The 17,414-nt window shown below is 36.9% G+C and overlaps 1 protein-coding gene across 3 annotated transcripts in view; it reads left to right on the forward strand.

The window, feature by feature from the left end:
- LOC107721221 (tRNA (adenine(58)-N(1))-methyltransferase catalytic subunit TRMT61A) overlaps nt 1-12,890 on the forward strand; it is a 24,049-nt gene extending 11,159 nt beyond the window's left edge. For all 3 annotated transcript variants that reach the window (XM_016529127.1, XM_016529126.1, XM_016529128.1), the window contains 2 exons: nt 6,244-6,510; nt 12,347-12,890. In XM_016529127.1, the coding sequence (XP_016384613.1) occupies nt 6,244-6,510; nt 12,347-12,666 (587 nt within the window). In that variant the 3' untranslated portion in view covers nt 12,667-12,890. The remainder of the gene's footprint in view (nt 1-6,243; nt 6,511-12,346) is intronic.
- Nucleotides 12,891-17,414: the final 4,524 nt, after the last annotated feature.

Below are 17,414 nucleotides of genomic sequence, written 5' to 3' on the forward strand. Positions count from 1 at the left end.
CATCGTGAATATGAAAACATTTGGATTTGTGCCGAATGAGAGAGGTAGGCTGCATGAGAACAACACCATTTGCTTTCAGTTTTGCTTTAAATGAATTTTTGTCTTGTTTAGCAGTTTATATTTTTCATTCTTGTTCTGTTCTGAATAACCATTCAATTTAAAGGATTTGTTGTGCTGTGGCGTCTGCTGGTGTTGGTCCATTGTGTTTTATCAAGTCCAAAGTCAATGCAGCTGTCTACCAGGAGATTTTGGAGCACTTTATGCTTCCATCTGCTGACAAGCTTTATGGAGATGCTGATTTCCTTTTCCAGCAGGACTTTAGCACCTGCCCACAGTGCCAAAACCACTTCCAAGTGGTTTGCTGACCATGATATTACTGTGCTTGATTGGCCAGCCAACATGCCTAACCTGAACCTTTTCTTTTCAAGAGAAAGATGAGAAACAGTCGATCCAACAATACAGACGAGCTGGAGGCTCATTAGTGCCTCAGCAGTGCCACAAGCTGATCACTTCCATGCCTCACCTCACTGATGCTGGAATTTGTGCTAAAGGAGCCCCGACCAAGTACTGAGTGCATAAATGAACTTACTTTAAAGAACTTGAACTTTTCTGTTTTGTAAATCCTTTTTTTGATTGATCTTAGGAAATATTCTAGGGTCATTCCGTGTCAACTCAACCAGAGGTCCCCGGCTCAAATTTTTTATTTTTCTAATATTTTTTCTGAAGAAAGATAGACATGAATAGTGATGAAAGACAAAATATTAAATGTCATGGATGAATATTTATGGAGTAATCCACTATTTTGTAGAGGGGGGGTGGTCAAAATGGCAGTTTTCACCTGAGATTCAGAGTCAAATTACAAGGGGGTAAAAATGACTTCAGAAAGATGGCAGCATCATAATGTTAATTTTACACAACCAATCTCTGTGTAAAATTAACATTATGATGCTACCATCTTTTTAAAGAGATTTTTAATCCCCTGTAATTTGACTCTGAATCCCCCTCTACACAATAGTGGATTACTCCGTAAATATTCATCCATGACATTTAATATTTTGACTTTCATCACTATTCATGTCTATCTTTCTTTGGAAAATAATATTAGCAAAATCAAAAATTTGAGCCGGGGAAGTTTTTGAAATTTGGTTGATTTGACATTGAATGACCCTCTAATATTTTGAGATACTGGAGTTTTGACTTTCATGAGCTGTAAGCTCTAATCATCAAAATTAAAACAAAAACACTTTTGAAATGTTTTACTTTACATGTAATGAATCTAGTATATATGAAAGTTTCACTTTTTGAAATGTTACAAAAAAATGTTTTTTATGATATTCAAATTTTTTTAGATGCACCTGTATAGAATTTAAAATGGTGCAGGAAACCACAATTTACTATTTTTTTTTCTTTCATATATTGGGGTTTGAACTATGATATTTTATCCATAAACCAAATTTCATGTCTCATATTACTACTGCTGAGACACCCAGAGACAAAGAACAAATACTTTACTGCTAATGGAAATAGTTACTTTTAAAAGCATTCAGACTTCACTTTTTACAAGAAACTTATGCTATAAACAACTGCCCACAAAAATGTTGACAATGATGTAAATGTGCATATAAATAAAGTGAACCTAGCGCACATGACATTCCCAAATGCACATTAAACTCAGAGTTTGCATAGATGGGGTTTGTGAGAAGCAACATTTACTGTGAACTGAGTGGCTCTGTTATGAGCCGCAATCATGTAAATGAACACATTGCCACTCTTCACCCAGCGTAACAGATTATATACTTAATTAAATCAGCCTTTGATTTGATAAGATGTATCAAGTTCGGTTTTATTTAGATTATTTGTGCTTCTCCTTGTTTATTCTCATGTTGCATTCGATTTCATTAATTATTGCCTTTTTATCATCTCACAAACCCCTGTTTGGGAAAACCTGGTTTATATCATTGTAAAATGTAAACTGCATTATCGCACATCTCTCTATTCAAAGCTCGATATAGAAGTATATCCACCTTTATCAGCACACATACAGTACGCTCACGTAAAGTGATTACATAGATTATATAGATAATAATGTCATGATTTATGTAAACTGCTTTGAAACAATGTCTTTTGTGAAAAATGCATTACAAATAAAAGTAACTTAACTAGTTAGGTTGCAGTGGGCAGAGAATATTAGGCAGAGAAATCTTGATGGAGACAAGACTCTTTGGCTATTTGGCCCATTCAGTAAGTGTTGGGCCTCTTGAATTCTGAATGAATCAATTAAACTGCTGTTAAGCGTACACACACACACACACACACTCTGCTCTGTCCTCAGTGCCCTCCAAACTCATTGAGCTGGATGTGTGTTTAACAAATTGATATCTGAGCAGCGTTCAGGTGAGGCTGACTATGCCACAGATTTGGCATATGTGCAGTATTGATGTTCGTTTATCACCATTCAAGGATACTGTTGGACATTACTTTTGAAACTTTCTAATTTCTGTGTGATCTTTCTCCCCTGCTTAGCCTCTCGTTCTTACGTCAGTCATTCTGTTCTATCTGAATGCATCGCTGTAGACCGAACATTGACTCTATTGTTGCTATGAGAACAAAAGGCATGCTAATGGGTTCTTGAAGAGGAAGATGGGCCATTAACACCAGAACGTGTTCACATGCACGTGCATCACAATGTTCATGCACAAGTGATTGCTGTATTTAACTTTAAATTATCACTTTTATATGCACATAATTTTCTGATTAAAGTCAATATTTCACTTAAGATGTTTTCTGTTATTGGAATATTCCAGTATACATGCGAATATTAAGCATTCATGTAGTTTTTCTCCTACTCTTGTGGAAATACTGGAGATGCTTGCTTTTGCCATTTATTGCAGTGCGTGTTATTCTGCACAGCAACTTAACCAGCTCATTAATTCTCATTCATGTCATTGACAAAAGCACACAACAGTGCAATGAACTGTAAAATGTAGATCAAGAGACTTTGTGCAAGACACTCTGATGTTGTCAGTTCCTCTGTAATTTACTTGTTCTGCCTAATATTGTTGGAATCACACATTTTGATTCTCCTGTTAATCTGAATCTCCCTGTGTATTTATTATTTGTTTATTTATTTGGATCCCCAATCCCCATTAGCTATGCCCTAAATCATTGCTAGTCTTCCTGGGGTCCACACAACACTTAACATTCAAACATTAATACATACATTAAAAAAGAAGAAAATAAAAAGTTAAATGCTGTAACAAAGTTCGTAGGTCGGGAAGAAGGAGGCGGGAACCGGCGAACACTTAAACAAAACTTTAATCAAATAAACAAACACAAAACGAAAGTAAAGCGGCAGCCCCTCGCGGATGACTGCCGCACACAAAACACAAAATAAAATCCAAGCCTGGTGCTCTCTCGTCTTTCACTGTCGTCACTCCTCCCTTTTATCTTTCCGGAGCTCCTCCGTGAGACTCGAGACCGGTGAGTGGTGCAGGTGTCGCTCATTATCAATTCTCGCTCCGTTCCCACGGCTCTCGGCCCCGCCCCCAGTCGTCACAAATGCATTCTCCACATTCCAAAGCATCTCTAATAAACATTTATTCCACCCTTTTTAATATCTATAACACCTACTATATAAAAAACGTATTGCTCATTCAATTAATTCCTATACCTCAACCTCCTACAAGTACAGAATTCCAAGGTGTGCCTTTACCTGCCTTTTAAAATAAATTTTTCGTGTTATCCCAATTAATGACAATGGTAAAAGACTTCATGTCTCCATTGCCCTAAATGTTACTGTACGTTTAAGAAAATTAGTTTTAGCATTAGGGAGTAGAAATCTACCCTCTGTTGCTCGTCTAGTAGCATATTCATGTGACTGAACATAAGATTGTAATTGATTATACTCATCCAATGGAGTTTTAAAGTGTAAAACCTTCCATGTTGATAACAGTATTGCAGCAATCATCCTATCTTCCACTCTTAGCCATTTAAGATCAAAGTGCATACTATTAATATTCGTACCATACGGACACTGGAGGATTAATCTCGCTGCCTTATTTTGTACCAACTGGAGTTTCCTCAAATCCTTTTTTGTAGCATTGGCCCATATTATCTGACAATAGTCCTGCTGTGAGAAGAACAGAGTGTCCAATATTATTTTCATTATATCAAACGTAAAATAACTTTCTGAATAAGTGTTTTATTTATATATAATTTCAGCTCCGGTTTGGACCGTAGAGAATAATTAGACCCAAATTACTGTACTCTTTGTTTTTAGATGTATTTAGTATCAACTTTTCTAAAATCCACTTTTCTGTACTCTCCAACTCCTCATTCAAAATAGCGTAAATTCAACTGACGTTTGTGCAGATGCATAAACTTGTTGAACATGTTGTATCGTCTGCATACATTGTTAATTTAACACTTCTTAATACCAGATATAAATAATGGTATTAATGATTTATATGATGTACAGTATCTCACAGAAGTGAGTACACCCCTCACATTTTTGTAAATATTTTATTATGCTTGACTGAAACCTGGCTAAAGCCAAATGATTATATTTAGGGCTGCACGATAAATCGCATGCGATATTTAACGCGCATCTTGTCAGTAAAGCCATTCTGTAATCAGTGGTAAATCTCCATCACGTGTGTGCTTTCACATTGAGCAGCATTAACTACACAGAGCCGTTGTTCAGAGAGAGTGTGTCTGAACCCCGAACATTATCAGGAAGGCTATTCCAGAGTTTGGGAGCCAAATGCGAAAAAGCTGTACCTCCTTTAGTGGACTTTGCTATCTTAGGTACTACCAAAAGTCCAGAGTTTTGCGACCTTAGGGAGCGTGATGGATTGTAGCGTGGTAGAAGACTAGTTAGGTACGCAGGAGCTAAACCATTAAGGGCCTTATAGGCAAGTAATAATATTTTGTAACTGATACGGAACTTAATAGGTAGCCAGTGCAGAGACTGTAAAATTGGGGTAATGTGATCATATTTTCTTCACATAACATTGATCACATGAAATATGGTGGGCTAAAACTCAAATGTGTTCGTTGATAAATTTATATGTGAATAAAAGCCTAAATTAAATGGCAATTATGTCTCTTAAAAAAACTTACACTACTGCTCAAAAATTTGGGATCAGTAAGACTTGTAATGTTTTTTAAAGAAGTCTCTTATGCTCATCAAGGCTGCATTTATTTGATCAAAAATACAGAAAAAAAAACAGTAATATTGCAAAATGTTATTACGATATAAAACAATGGTTTCTATTTGAATATACTTTAAAATCTAATTTATTCCTGTAATCAAAGCTGCATTTTCAGCATCATTACTCCAGTCTTCAGCATCACATGATCCTTCGCATTTATTTAAAATAGAAATCTTTTCTAACAATATACACTACCATTCAAAAGTTTGGGGTCAGTACATGTTTATCCTTTTTTTTTTGAACGAAATTAAAACTTTTATTCAGCAAGGATGTGTTAAATTGATAAAAAGTGATATCAAAGATTTATATTGTTAGAAAATATTCATATTTTGAATAAATGCTGTTCTTTTTAACTTTTTATTCATCAAAGAATCCTGAAAAAAGTATCGCAGTTTCCCAAAAAATATTTGGCAGCACACCTGTTGCCAACATTGATAATTATAATAATAAATCAGCATATTAGAATTATTTCTTAAGGATCATGTGACACTTTAGACTAGAGTAATGGCTGATGGAAATTCAGCGTTGCATCACAGAAATAAATTATATTTTAAAGGATATTAAAATAGAAACCATTATTTTATATTGTAATAACATTTTGCGAGATTACTGTTTTTTTTTCTGTATTTTTGATCAAATAAATGCAGCTTTGATGAGCATAAGAGACTTCTTTAAAAAACATTACATGTCTTACTGATCCCAAACTTTTGAGTGGTAGTGTATATGGATTAATTTTACAAACTCTTTATAAAATATTTGAAGCTTGAAGTTTTGGTGGAATAGACTTTCAATAGTGGGAAATCTCTCAGGTTTTAATAACAAAAGTTTAATTGATTTGGAGCGACATGAGGGTGAGTAAATGACAGTATTTACATTTTTGGGTGAACTATTCATTTAATGTTATGGCAGTGAGGTGCTTAATTTGAATACGACCAAATTCTGATTAATATTCAGAGTGAAACTGTTGCATTCTGTGTAAGCATCTAAAAATGGTAATTACATAACAGTAGATTTTGCGTCTGTCTTCCAGGTACAGGCAGCGGCTCCCTGTCTCACTCTATTCTGCGGACCATCGCTCCCACCGGCCACCTGCACACGGTGGAGTTCCACGCTCAGCGAGCCGAGAAGGCCATGCAGGAGTTCAAGGAGCACAAAGTGTCTCACCTGGTTACTGTTAGAAACCAGGATGTGTGCAAGGATGGCTTTGGCATCACAGCAATAGCCGATGCAGTGTTTTTAGACATCCCCTCTCCGTGGGAGGCAATCACACATGCCAAGAGCGCCATGAAACGCAAAGGTGAGAGCAGATAACTGTGAAATAACTAAATCGACATTACCATATTAATGCTAAATGTCATGTGGTACTCTGGCTTCATCTGTGAAGAGTAAGTCACGACAACACTGAAATGAGTCTTCAAGTAACAAGATATAAATGCTACTGAATACCACAGTGACCTTTATGAACACAAAACCTCAGACACTTAAGTGGTACTGGCACAAAAATGTACAGTTTGCACACACTTATGTAAAGTACTGTGGAAGTGTAAACACTGTGGTATTTACGTGGTGCTCCAAGCTACTTCAAAGAATACCATAGTGAAGCAAGGGACATTTCCAAAAGAAGAAAACATTGTGACACCGTGTTTAAATTTGCAGTGTGTGATATCTTCCTTAAAGGGATAGTTCACCCAAAGATGAAAATTCTGTCATTATTTACTCGCCTTCAAGTGGTTACAAACCTGTGTGAGTTTCTTTCTTCTGTTGAGCACAAAAGAATGAAGAAGTAAAGAATGTTGGTAACCAAACAGTTGACAGTAACCATTGACTTCCATAGTATGGAGAGAAAAAAAATACTATGGAAGTCAATGGCTACCATCAACTGTTTGGTTATCAACATTATTCAAAATATCTTCTTTTGTGTTTGTTAGAAGAATGAAACTCAAAGAGGTTTGGAACAACATGAGGGTTTTCATTTTTGCCTGAACTCTCCCTTTAACTCCCCCTGATTGCCATTGACGTCAAAGAAATGGTCAAATAACCTCCGGGGAATGGGAGGTTTGGTGTGAGATTCATAATTGATTTGTTTAAATCTATATTCTGTGGAGGTTTTCATCTCAGTTATTGATGCAGCTTCTTTGAAACATTGACAGAGGCACATTATTCTCCATAATTACTTTATGGGGTTTTAATTAGGTTTTGTGCCTAAATTATGTCACACCAGTAACTAATTAATCGTGAGACCTTGGCTTGAGTTTGCCCAGTTTGAGCGGTATTCATAGCTTCTGTGTGCGCATCTGTTTTGTCTGTGGTCTCTCTGTTGGAACAACTATTTGGTTTTATTGAGTGGCCATGTCAGATCTGGTCTCTTCAGAAGTGACCTGACCACTTGGCAAGAGGCTGTTTCCATGGGAACTGCTACCCACTTTGCCCTACTGGGCAGGCCCAGACTAGCCTATCCCAGTAAGGGGTCAGCAGTCTTGTGTAGTATATTGAAAGAGGAATTTTCATAAAATGCCTTAAAAGGTCTTATGGGTTTGGAAGGACATGAGGGTAAGTAATTAATGAAAGAATTTTCAGTTTTGGGCTACATTGCATGCCATTGTTTAATATGTACATGCTTGTAAAGATTCTAAGAGTATAAGATCAGAGAGGATCTCCTGGCGATCTCGAATCTCTCTGTCTCATGCAAGTGGAATTTGTGCCTCACTCTATGCCACACCCCCTCTTGGAGACTCCGTCTATCTGATTTGTAATATACACACATGCTGGATGTTTTTGCTGGCAGGGTAATGACCATAAAGGGGCAGGCAGTGAGGCTTAAGTGAGCACGGGCAAAACTCAGTGAAGCTTAGACACGCATCTGCTGGCTTCTTTCTGTGTGTTTTGACAAATTGTCTTTCTTGTGCACTACTTATCAGTTTTCAGTGTAGAAAACTTAAGCACAGCTCTGGCTGTGAAAGCTTTGGATAACTACAAGCCAGTTGTCCTTGACTGCTAATATCCTTCTCACATCATATGCATCTTTTACAGCAAGCAGAGTGATTTTATCTAAGTCTTTATCCTATCTGTTTCTTTATTTCTTCTCATTTTTGGCCTGTTTGTCAGTCTCGTTCTCTGTTTTAAGTGCTCAGAGAATCCCAGCTTTTGGCGTGACTCCTTTCTTTCCCAGGCCACTGTTGCCAGGAGACCTGTTGAGCCTGGTTGCCAGGAGGCATGATGTCTCCATTTATGACTGCGTTTTCATGGAAAGGCCTTATTTGTCAATAGAATGACACGATAAACTTCTCTCTCTCTCTCTCTCTCTCTCTCTCGCTTGTTAAATATACTTCTGTTAGTGCTCTTCAGCAACAGTCTTTATTCGTACATCACCCCTGTTCCAAATCCTAGCGAGCTGCCTACATAGGCAGAGTTTCAAGGCATCATCAGTGCACTCCAGACACAAAAGCTGTTCCAAAAGAATCTAAGATCCCTTTTTTGTCTAAATTCAAAAAGCTAGAATACACTACACAACAGATTTTAGAACACTAGGCAGATATTTAAAAATTAGCCATCGTACTCTTGCCGACTTTGTAAATAGTTTGAGGGAAAACTGTGAATCACACACAAGCCGTCCAGAACACAACACAGCACACACACTCAAAACTAAACTTGAAGGTCCACTCCCAAACATAACCTTCAGTCAGGTGCAAAACAGATCATACGAAAATGCATTAATGAGATCATACCTTTCACTACCAATTCACCAAAACCTAAAAGAGTTATTAATTTCCATAAGAGTGTGATATCAAACATGTTTAATATTTTGAGCAAATTTTAGAACACATTGTTTTCATTTGTCATTGGCTGAAGGTTTCTGCGTGAGTGTGTTGTGTTCTGAGTGACTTGAAAATCTGGTAGTGTATCTCCTCACTCATTTAGTGCATGATGCATTTTCCTCTGTAAACATTTACAATGTCATCAAACGTATCATACCTCGTGTTTTTGTTCAGATTTTGTTCCAGCCTGAAAGGGATAGTTCACCCAAAAATAAAAAAATTGTCATTAATCACTCAACCTCATGTCGTTCCAAACACGTAAAACATTGGTCTCAAACTCAATTCCTGGAGGGCCACAGCTCTGCACAGTTTAGCTCCAACCCTAATCATAATAGAATTTTGTTTAGACACCATTTGTTTGTTTTAATCTATTTATTTAAGTGGATCCCTGGTTCATCTCTTGTGAGAATTGTCAGGATCAAGAGAGACTTGGAACTTTGATCAGAGAGAAGGCAAACTGAGCCATTGTTGGAATGCTTTCCTACAGTGTTTGCCATTCATTACAGTTCTATAATTAATGTTGACAGTGAGGGATGGGGTCATGCTGGATTAACTGAATGTGATTGGATTGAATCTAAAAAAAGATCCATAGAGTAAACTATACACCCATTGAGGTGTCTTCCTCAATATGCTCCTCTCCTCACAGCACCCGGTCTATCTTCTTACTCTGATCAGCAGTGGCTATTCTTGTGCATGTTAGTAATACCACCTTTAGTCCAAATTCCCTCCATCCGTGTTAGCGGAGAAAGATGGCAAAGGAGCCACCCGTCCTCCATTTATCCAGTTATTATGAGACCGTTTAACAGTAAGCCAAGAATATGCAAGCATGAGCCTGTTGACTGCTCTCTGACCCTTTACAGCTTTGTGAGCTAACTCATGTTTCCAGTAAAATGGAACCATATTATGTACATCATCACTTCCTGACAATTCTCAGCAGGCCTGCATGTAATCTGCGCCCACAGAAGTTGCTGAAAGCTCTGTAGATTTCTGTTTTTACTACTTTTGTTGTTTGAGCAGCCTGACCGATCGTGACATAACTATTGGCTTAACCAATGATGTGATTTTGGGGGCGGGGCTTCTTACAGTGGGAGTGTTTAAAACTTGTTTGAACAGTCATCTGTTTTGCAGTTGTGTTTGATGCACCTAGTGAAATACTTCAGCTTTGCATCACTCCACAGAATTCTGCAGATTACACCTGAAATGAGTACGGAAAATATCACACATCACTGTGTGGTTCTGCTAATAAATTTAAAACAGTTGCTGCATGGGATTTGTGGCTCTAGTGAGAATGAAACAAGGTCAGGTTACATGGTCATTTCCTTAAAGTACTGAATAAAAATTTTCTTGTTCCAGGTTGCTTCTTTCAAGTTTCAGGTTTGATTTGACATCAGCCACAATAGTGAACTTCCCTTTTGGGTGTTTGATAAGGTTTTACAAATAGTAACGCTTGTTGCAGTTCAACAGGGAGATTCATTTATGCTACTAATAAAAAGATATTTATGTTTGCACAGAATGTAACACAAGTGCTGGAGATTTGTATGTTCATTCAGTGGTTTGATAAAGAACAGATGCAAACTTGGGGTTAAAGTTGGACATAGTCGCACAGAGATCCAAACATCATTCAAAAGAGCAGTTTCTGGAAATGTTCTAAATTATAGTTTTATTCGACTGAGTCCATGAAACTACATGCTGAAGTGTAATGCTGTAATGTAAGTATTCGCTCTCCTCAGTTTCTTTTCTGACTGTAAAGTGTTGGCTTAGGTCAGTGTTGCCACCTTGTGAACAAACTAAATGGTTGAAAATTTCAAAGTGCATATGCAATCTACACATACCCTAGTGTCACATAAAAACCCAAGTATACTTGTGTATAGTGCGTGTGGTGCATTGAATTTCTTTGCACTACTTGGCCCTTTTCAAAAACCCACCCCCCTTAGTTACTGTTGCTATGTCCGACAAGCCATTCCGCTCTCACACTACACATCATGTTCTCACGCATGTTCTGACAATGTGCCGACAGACAAGATAGAGCAGGTTACTTCTGGTATGAAACAAGGTCTCAGCTTTAAAATCGTGTTTTTTTTAAGAAATTCAAACAAAAAATGCCATTTTGTGACTCTTTAATGTGTTGTGACAGATTTGGTTGTAGTGCCACAGTTCAAGTGGCACGTGAACCGATAATCTTTTCATATTTACTTAAAGCACGAAATAAACATGAATGAACATCAGAACATGTATTTAAACCACCAAAAGACGTCAGTACACAACATTTTTCAAGCTTAAGTCCACCAAAGTTAATCTATTCTGCTGTCTGGTTTGTTTGTCTGATGAAATGGCAGATTCGTCAGATGATTGGTGAGATCGCCTGCCAATCAAGCTCCTTGCGAATGATCAATTAGTTGGCCACTATTTGGCAACACTGACCCAGCCAGTTGTTTTACCATTGGGGGAAAAAAACAGAACAGAACAACAAACTGCTGTAGATGTAACAGCAATAGAGGCATACTTTGAAGAGTGATTATTAGATTCATGCAACTCTAGTTTAAAAGAGTACAAAGACATTTTTGATGTTCATAATATCTGGAGCGAAATAGCGCAGACACTGGACAAAGATGAAACTTTCTAGTGTGTGTATGTATCGTCTGCTCTTGTTCATACATGCTGTTAAATTGATTATACTTTGAAAGGCTTTGTGTTTGGCTGTACATATGTTAGTGTTTGTGTCAAAAAATTAAGTATACTTTTGAACTAATAATGTGCTTTCCAACTTTGTTCAGTTGCAGCCGTTGTTAGCAAATGACTATGCAGGAGAAGACGGCAAAATGGATGGATACCGTTGCTTGCTTGTCAGCACTTTTGTACTTTGGATTTTGAAAATGTGGTTTTGTTTCCAAAGCGCCAACACAGTTCGATCGGCTCGCGTCTATTTCTCATGATTATAATGCAAAGGTTCCAAAGAATGTGGGAGTCATTTTCTGCTGAAGGCAAGAGGAAATGAGATATCAATTCTCTCTGCTTGGAGCACATCAGACATGCTTGTCAGGAAAGTCAATGAGAAAACGCATTAATACAGTTTGTCCAATTTTTGTCATGAATAGCAGTTCACCTTCATGATTAGGTACAATTGGGATCATGTCAGAAACAAACCGCACTGGAGTTTGCATGAATCATAACCCAGATCACTCTTTTTAGGTGCACTCGAGTACAGTTTGTGGATGCGCAACAGCATTCACGTTATCCAAACGAACCAAACTCTGACGTCTAGTGTGAAAGCCCCCTAAATAATTAGCTGACTGCTTCTCTTCTTGGCTTTGTCTTCAGGAGGTCGTCTCTGTTCCTTCTCGCCGTGTATAGAGCAGGTCCAGAGGACTTGTGAGGCATTACTGGACCATGGCTTTGAGGAGATCTGCACACTGGAGGTTCTGCTCCGGGTGCATGATGTTCGTACTGTCAGTCTGCCCTTACCAGACTTCGGACCAGAGGAGGGCTCTGCTGACAGCAGCCAGATGGCTTCAGATGTTGGTCAAGAGGAAGTCCCAAACACTGGGAACACCTCTGTGATCTGCAGGACTGCCACACCTCCCAGAGAAATGGCAGGACACACGGGATACCTCACCTTTGCTACCAAACCACGCGACTAGAAGCATAACTGAAGCTGATGGAGACTGTTATAGAGTTTGAGTTATGCAAACTCATGTCATGACATGTGACGTCATTTGTGCACACCTGTGTGGTCTTTTTTATTTTTATTTTTTTAGACTGGTTAACAGCTAGATGGGCTTTTACATCAATATAACAGTTCATGCCATTTAAAAACTGGTTTAGTACAGACTGATGTTCATTTTTTATTTGTATGTTTTTTTTTTTAAATAAGTAGATTGTTTTGCTACAATAAATTATTGGAATACAATAATCATATCTTTGTAGTTTTTTTTTTCTTGTGCTGTTGGCGTTGTTGCAACTTTGTATGACTGTCAGTTGCTGAATGCAACTAGTGCACAGACATCTGACCTCTCAGAGAGCACAGTGACTTGGAAATGTATGCTCTTCATGACGTATCTCTGTCATGATAAATTTGACTGTTGACAACATCATGTAAAGCTTTGTTTGTGAGGTTTTCATTTGCGTTCATTTGTAAAATCAGCAGTTTCTCACCACTAGTGCTCTCAATTCAAGGCTGTTACAGCCTGTTCTGTGTCTGTTGTGTATGTTACTTTCTTGCATGTGGAATTGAAAGATACTGAAGAACTAAATGTGCCAACATCTGGTAAATGTTATATCTGAAACTATCTGCTGAGAGCCCTTCTATTCACGAGTCCATAAAAGGCCTTCCTTCTGCAATCTGATGCCTTCACGGATGCTGTATAGAGGTGGATTTACTTATCATTCTCTCACACTCTCTCTTTTGCTCAGTGTGTTATAAACCGTTTGTGCTCTATTTTGGGAAACACGGAGGGTATGAATCATACAGTCAGAGATATAGTCATAAGCTGTGTTTGGAATGGTATACTAGCGTATAGTACATGATTGACTTGCTATTTAAAAAAGCATTGTACGTAAACAGGATGCATTGGGCAATGATAATGCTTTAAACAATCTTAAGCTACATTTGTTGTCTCACTACAATGTCATTGCACATATAGTTCAGTGGTCAGTTACCATCTTAGAAATCATAAATTATATTTTTAATCCACGTTTGTCTAAAAATTAGAGATTCAGCAATATTAGATTTCTGGTTGATGCCATACAAGCCTATAATTATTTTCATGTGATGGTTATAAATAGTAATAAAATGTGAACTTTAAAATCAATAGTTTAAATGCCACAAGTGAATTTAGGCATCACAACATTATAACGTACAGTGTGAAAAATGGCTACTAATTTACTAAAGATTACATTCAACAGTGGTATTGAATAATTAATGTTTTTAAAAGATTAAGTGTGCGTTGGATGACTGCAAAAGCAGGTTTACTTTAAAACTATTTTCACTTAGAAATTGCTAGAAAATTTGATACAAAGAAACAGCAACTAACAGAAGTAGAAAGATTAGTATGTTCTTGTAAAACATTCTCCAATAATCTGTATTCACAACTTCGAAAAATACTTTTTTACAGTGTACCAAAAAAAAAAAAATCATGTAAACTGATGACTTATAACCAATATAGTGCCAATATAGTATGCATCCCTAGTAAAAAATTATAAAAAATTCAAAGTTGTAAACAGATTATTGGACTATTTTGATTTGTAACGGTGTGTGAAATTTGCTAATAATTTCAGGGAGAAAATTGTTTCTACACCAATTTTTTTTTTTTTTTTTGGTGTATATTAGTCAAATTCAAAAATGAGTCAAGAAAGAGATGTTAATCATGACTGATATCACTTTATTCATCACACTGGCAGTGGTTAAGTGTGTAGTGCGCTCTGTATATTAAACACTGTGTAAAGCAGTGTTGTGTGCTTACAGAAAAATTTGCAAGTGCACACTAGTATATACTGCAAAAATAGTAAGAGGAGTATGCAGTTCTGAACACTGGTATAATCACATACTCTCAGGCCTATGCGTTATCATGTCATGCTGTTACTGTGTGAGGGATTGTGGGTTATGTAATGCTGGAACTCAAATGCAAAGAAAAAGCCCCTCTTCCCTATTCTGTTTATATATTACATCCATATGCGGGGGATGGAGAGCTGATGATGTAGCAGTGGGGCTGGTGTGTTACGTTTTATCCATCTGCTTACTATTAGCACAGTATAGAGCGAGGAATGGGAACAGAGCGTGGAGCGAGTCCCCCTCACATCTGATCCACAGCACAGTTTCTGGAATAGCAACTCTTAGTCCCTACAAAACCCTTAAGCAGCTTGTCAGCAAGACCTCGATTGCCACTTCTTGAAACAGACTCCAGGTAATAATGTGCTCTAAGAGGAGGGCACAAAATGCGCCATAGTTCTCTGTTAAAGTGAGAAAAAGTACAGAATTTATAACACCATAAATAGATAAATTTCTATACACTTCTTTGGGAATAAAAAAAAAAAACAGTTTGGGCCTGTAAAGATATTTTGATGTTTTTGAAGGAAGTAAAATATAGTATTGTGAAATATTGTTACAATTTAAAATAACTTTTCTATTTAAATTTGTACTAATATATATATATTGTTTTAATTTATAGAAGTAAAATGTTATTTATTCTAGTGATGCAAAGCTTAATTTTCAGCATCATTACTCCAGTCTTCAGTCACATGATCTTCAGAAATCACTCTCAAATCCTAGAGTTTAGCCCCTTTAAAAAACAGCATTGATGAGCTAAAATACTGTAAGCTGAGCACAAAGACAGCTTGTGCTGGTGATACTTTGGCCTGTTAAAATACACAAGCTCAGTTTAGCAGCTAGGACTTCCATGCCATATAATTACATGACACCAAGCACACTTCTAGCAGTATCAGAGAGAGATTTTTGTTTGAAGTTTTTGAACTTCTAAAACAATAGCAGTCGATGAAATTCTCCAACTCGACAAGAAAACAAAGGTGTGTGTGTCTGTGTTTGATCCTTGTGTCTTTGGTGGATATCATGAGCTCACAGAGTGTATTGTTCTGTAAAAGGGAAGCAGGATGATGTTTTTCCGTGGCTGGTTATTAATAGAAAATGTGCTGGTGAGTAAATGTCTCAAAGCTTCAGGTTAAAGTTACCTACAGTATGCACTGTATGGGTTTATTGGAGTGCAATAACATGCCTGCAGCTTGTATCTTTCTTTAGTTAAAAATGAAGAGCTAGAAAATAACGAAATTAACTGAGCATAAACCTTTTTTTCTGCGTGATGAGCGATGACATACTGTTTAATAATAAACTCATAAGTGCATAAGCCAGGCCATGTCTCCAGGTTAGAACTGCTGATGGAGGAGCTTGTGAGGAGCTTATTGTTCAGCTTGCTTTTGGTTTCTCTGGTTTAAAAGGCCTTGAGCCAGTTCAGATATTTGATTGTAAAGAAAAATGTGCATGTTGGGTCTGATTCACAGGTTTCCATGTAGAGCACAGAGCTGAAATCGGATAGAAAAGCTGAGTGGACAGAATGATTTCCAGTATTCACCATTTCAGTTTAATCACAGTTCTAAAGTCTAGCTTGTTTTGATTCTCTGGGATTGAGACAAAAGATTCTTCTCACAAATTAATTTATTTTTCTTTGTTTCCTGTCTTATTCTCTTAATTTATTCTGGTGTTTTACCTTAAAGGATGCCCATTTTCCACAAGTTGATATGATTCTTTAGGGTCTTAATGAAAAGTCTGTAACATAGTTTGGTTAAAATTTCTCAGTGGTAGTGTAAAAAAGTTTTGCAGCATTTTCCTTTAAATGTTAATGAGCTCTGCTGACCCCGCCCCTCTCCAGTTTGGGCCTGTAAAGATATTTTGATGTTTTTGAAGGAAGTAAAATATAGTATTGTGAAATATTGTTACAATTTAAAATAACTTTTCTATTTAAATTTGTACTAATATATATATATTGTTTTAATTTATAGAAGTAAAATGTTATTTATTCTAGTGATGCAAAGCTTAATTTTCAGCATCATTACTCCAGTCTTCAGTCACATGATCTTCAGAAATCATTCTAGTGTGCTGATTTGCTGCTGAAGAAACATTTATTATCAATGTTCAAAAAACATTCTTTGATGAATAGAACATTCAAAAGAATAGCACTTATTTCAATTAAAAGTATACATTCCTTTAAAAAATTATTCCAAACTTTGAATGGCAGTGTACATTATCAAAAAAAAAAAAAAAACTTTGTAGCAAATGAGTATCTGCCTGTTACCTTCTTACTGTTAACACCTTTACTTTAAAGCACAGTGACTGGCATCTATTCTTGACACACAAAAGGCGCTTGTGAGCTATAAATACCCAGACACCACTTTTAGCACATTATCATTCATATAAGCACATCTCTCTCCCTCTCTCTCTCTCGGTTTAAAAGGCCTTGAGCCAGTTCAGATATTTGATTGTAAAGAAAAATGTGCATGTTGGGTCTGATTCACAGGTTTCCATGTAGAGCACAGAGCTGAAATCGGATAGAAAAGCTGAGTGGACAGAATGATTTCCAGTATTCACCATTTCAGTTTAATCACAGTTCTAAAGTCTAGCTTGTTTTGATTCTCTGGGATTGAGACAAAAGATTCTTCTCACAAATTAATTTATTTTTCTTTGTTTCCTGTCTTATTCTCTTAATTTATTCTGGTGTTTTACCTTAAAGGATGCCCATTTTCCACAAGTTGATATGATTCTTTAGGGTCTTAATGAAAAGTCTGTAACATATTTAAGTTAAAATTTCTCAGTGGTAGTGTAAAAAAGTTTTGCAGCATTTTCCTTTAAATGTTAATGAGCTCTGCTGACCCCGCCCCTCTC

Source organism: Sinocyclocheilus rhinocerous, unplaced genomic scaffold (genome assembly GCF_001515625.1).
Source record: "Sinocyclocheilus rhinocerous isolate Xijiao unplaced genomic scaffold, SAMN03320098_v1.1 scaffold214, whole genome shotgun sequence".
Lineage (NCBI taxonomy): Eukaryota > Metazoa > Chordata > Actinopteri > Cypriniformes > Cyprinidae > Sinocyclocheilus > Sinocyclocheilus rhinocerous.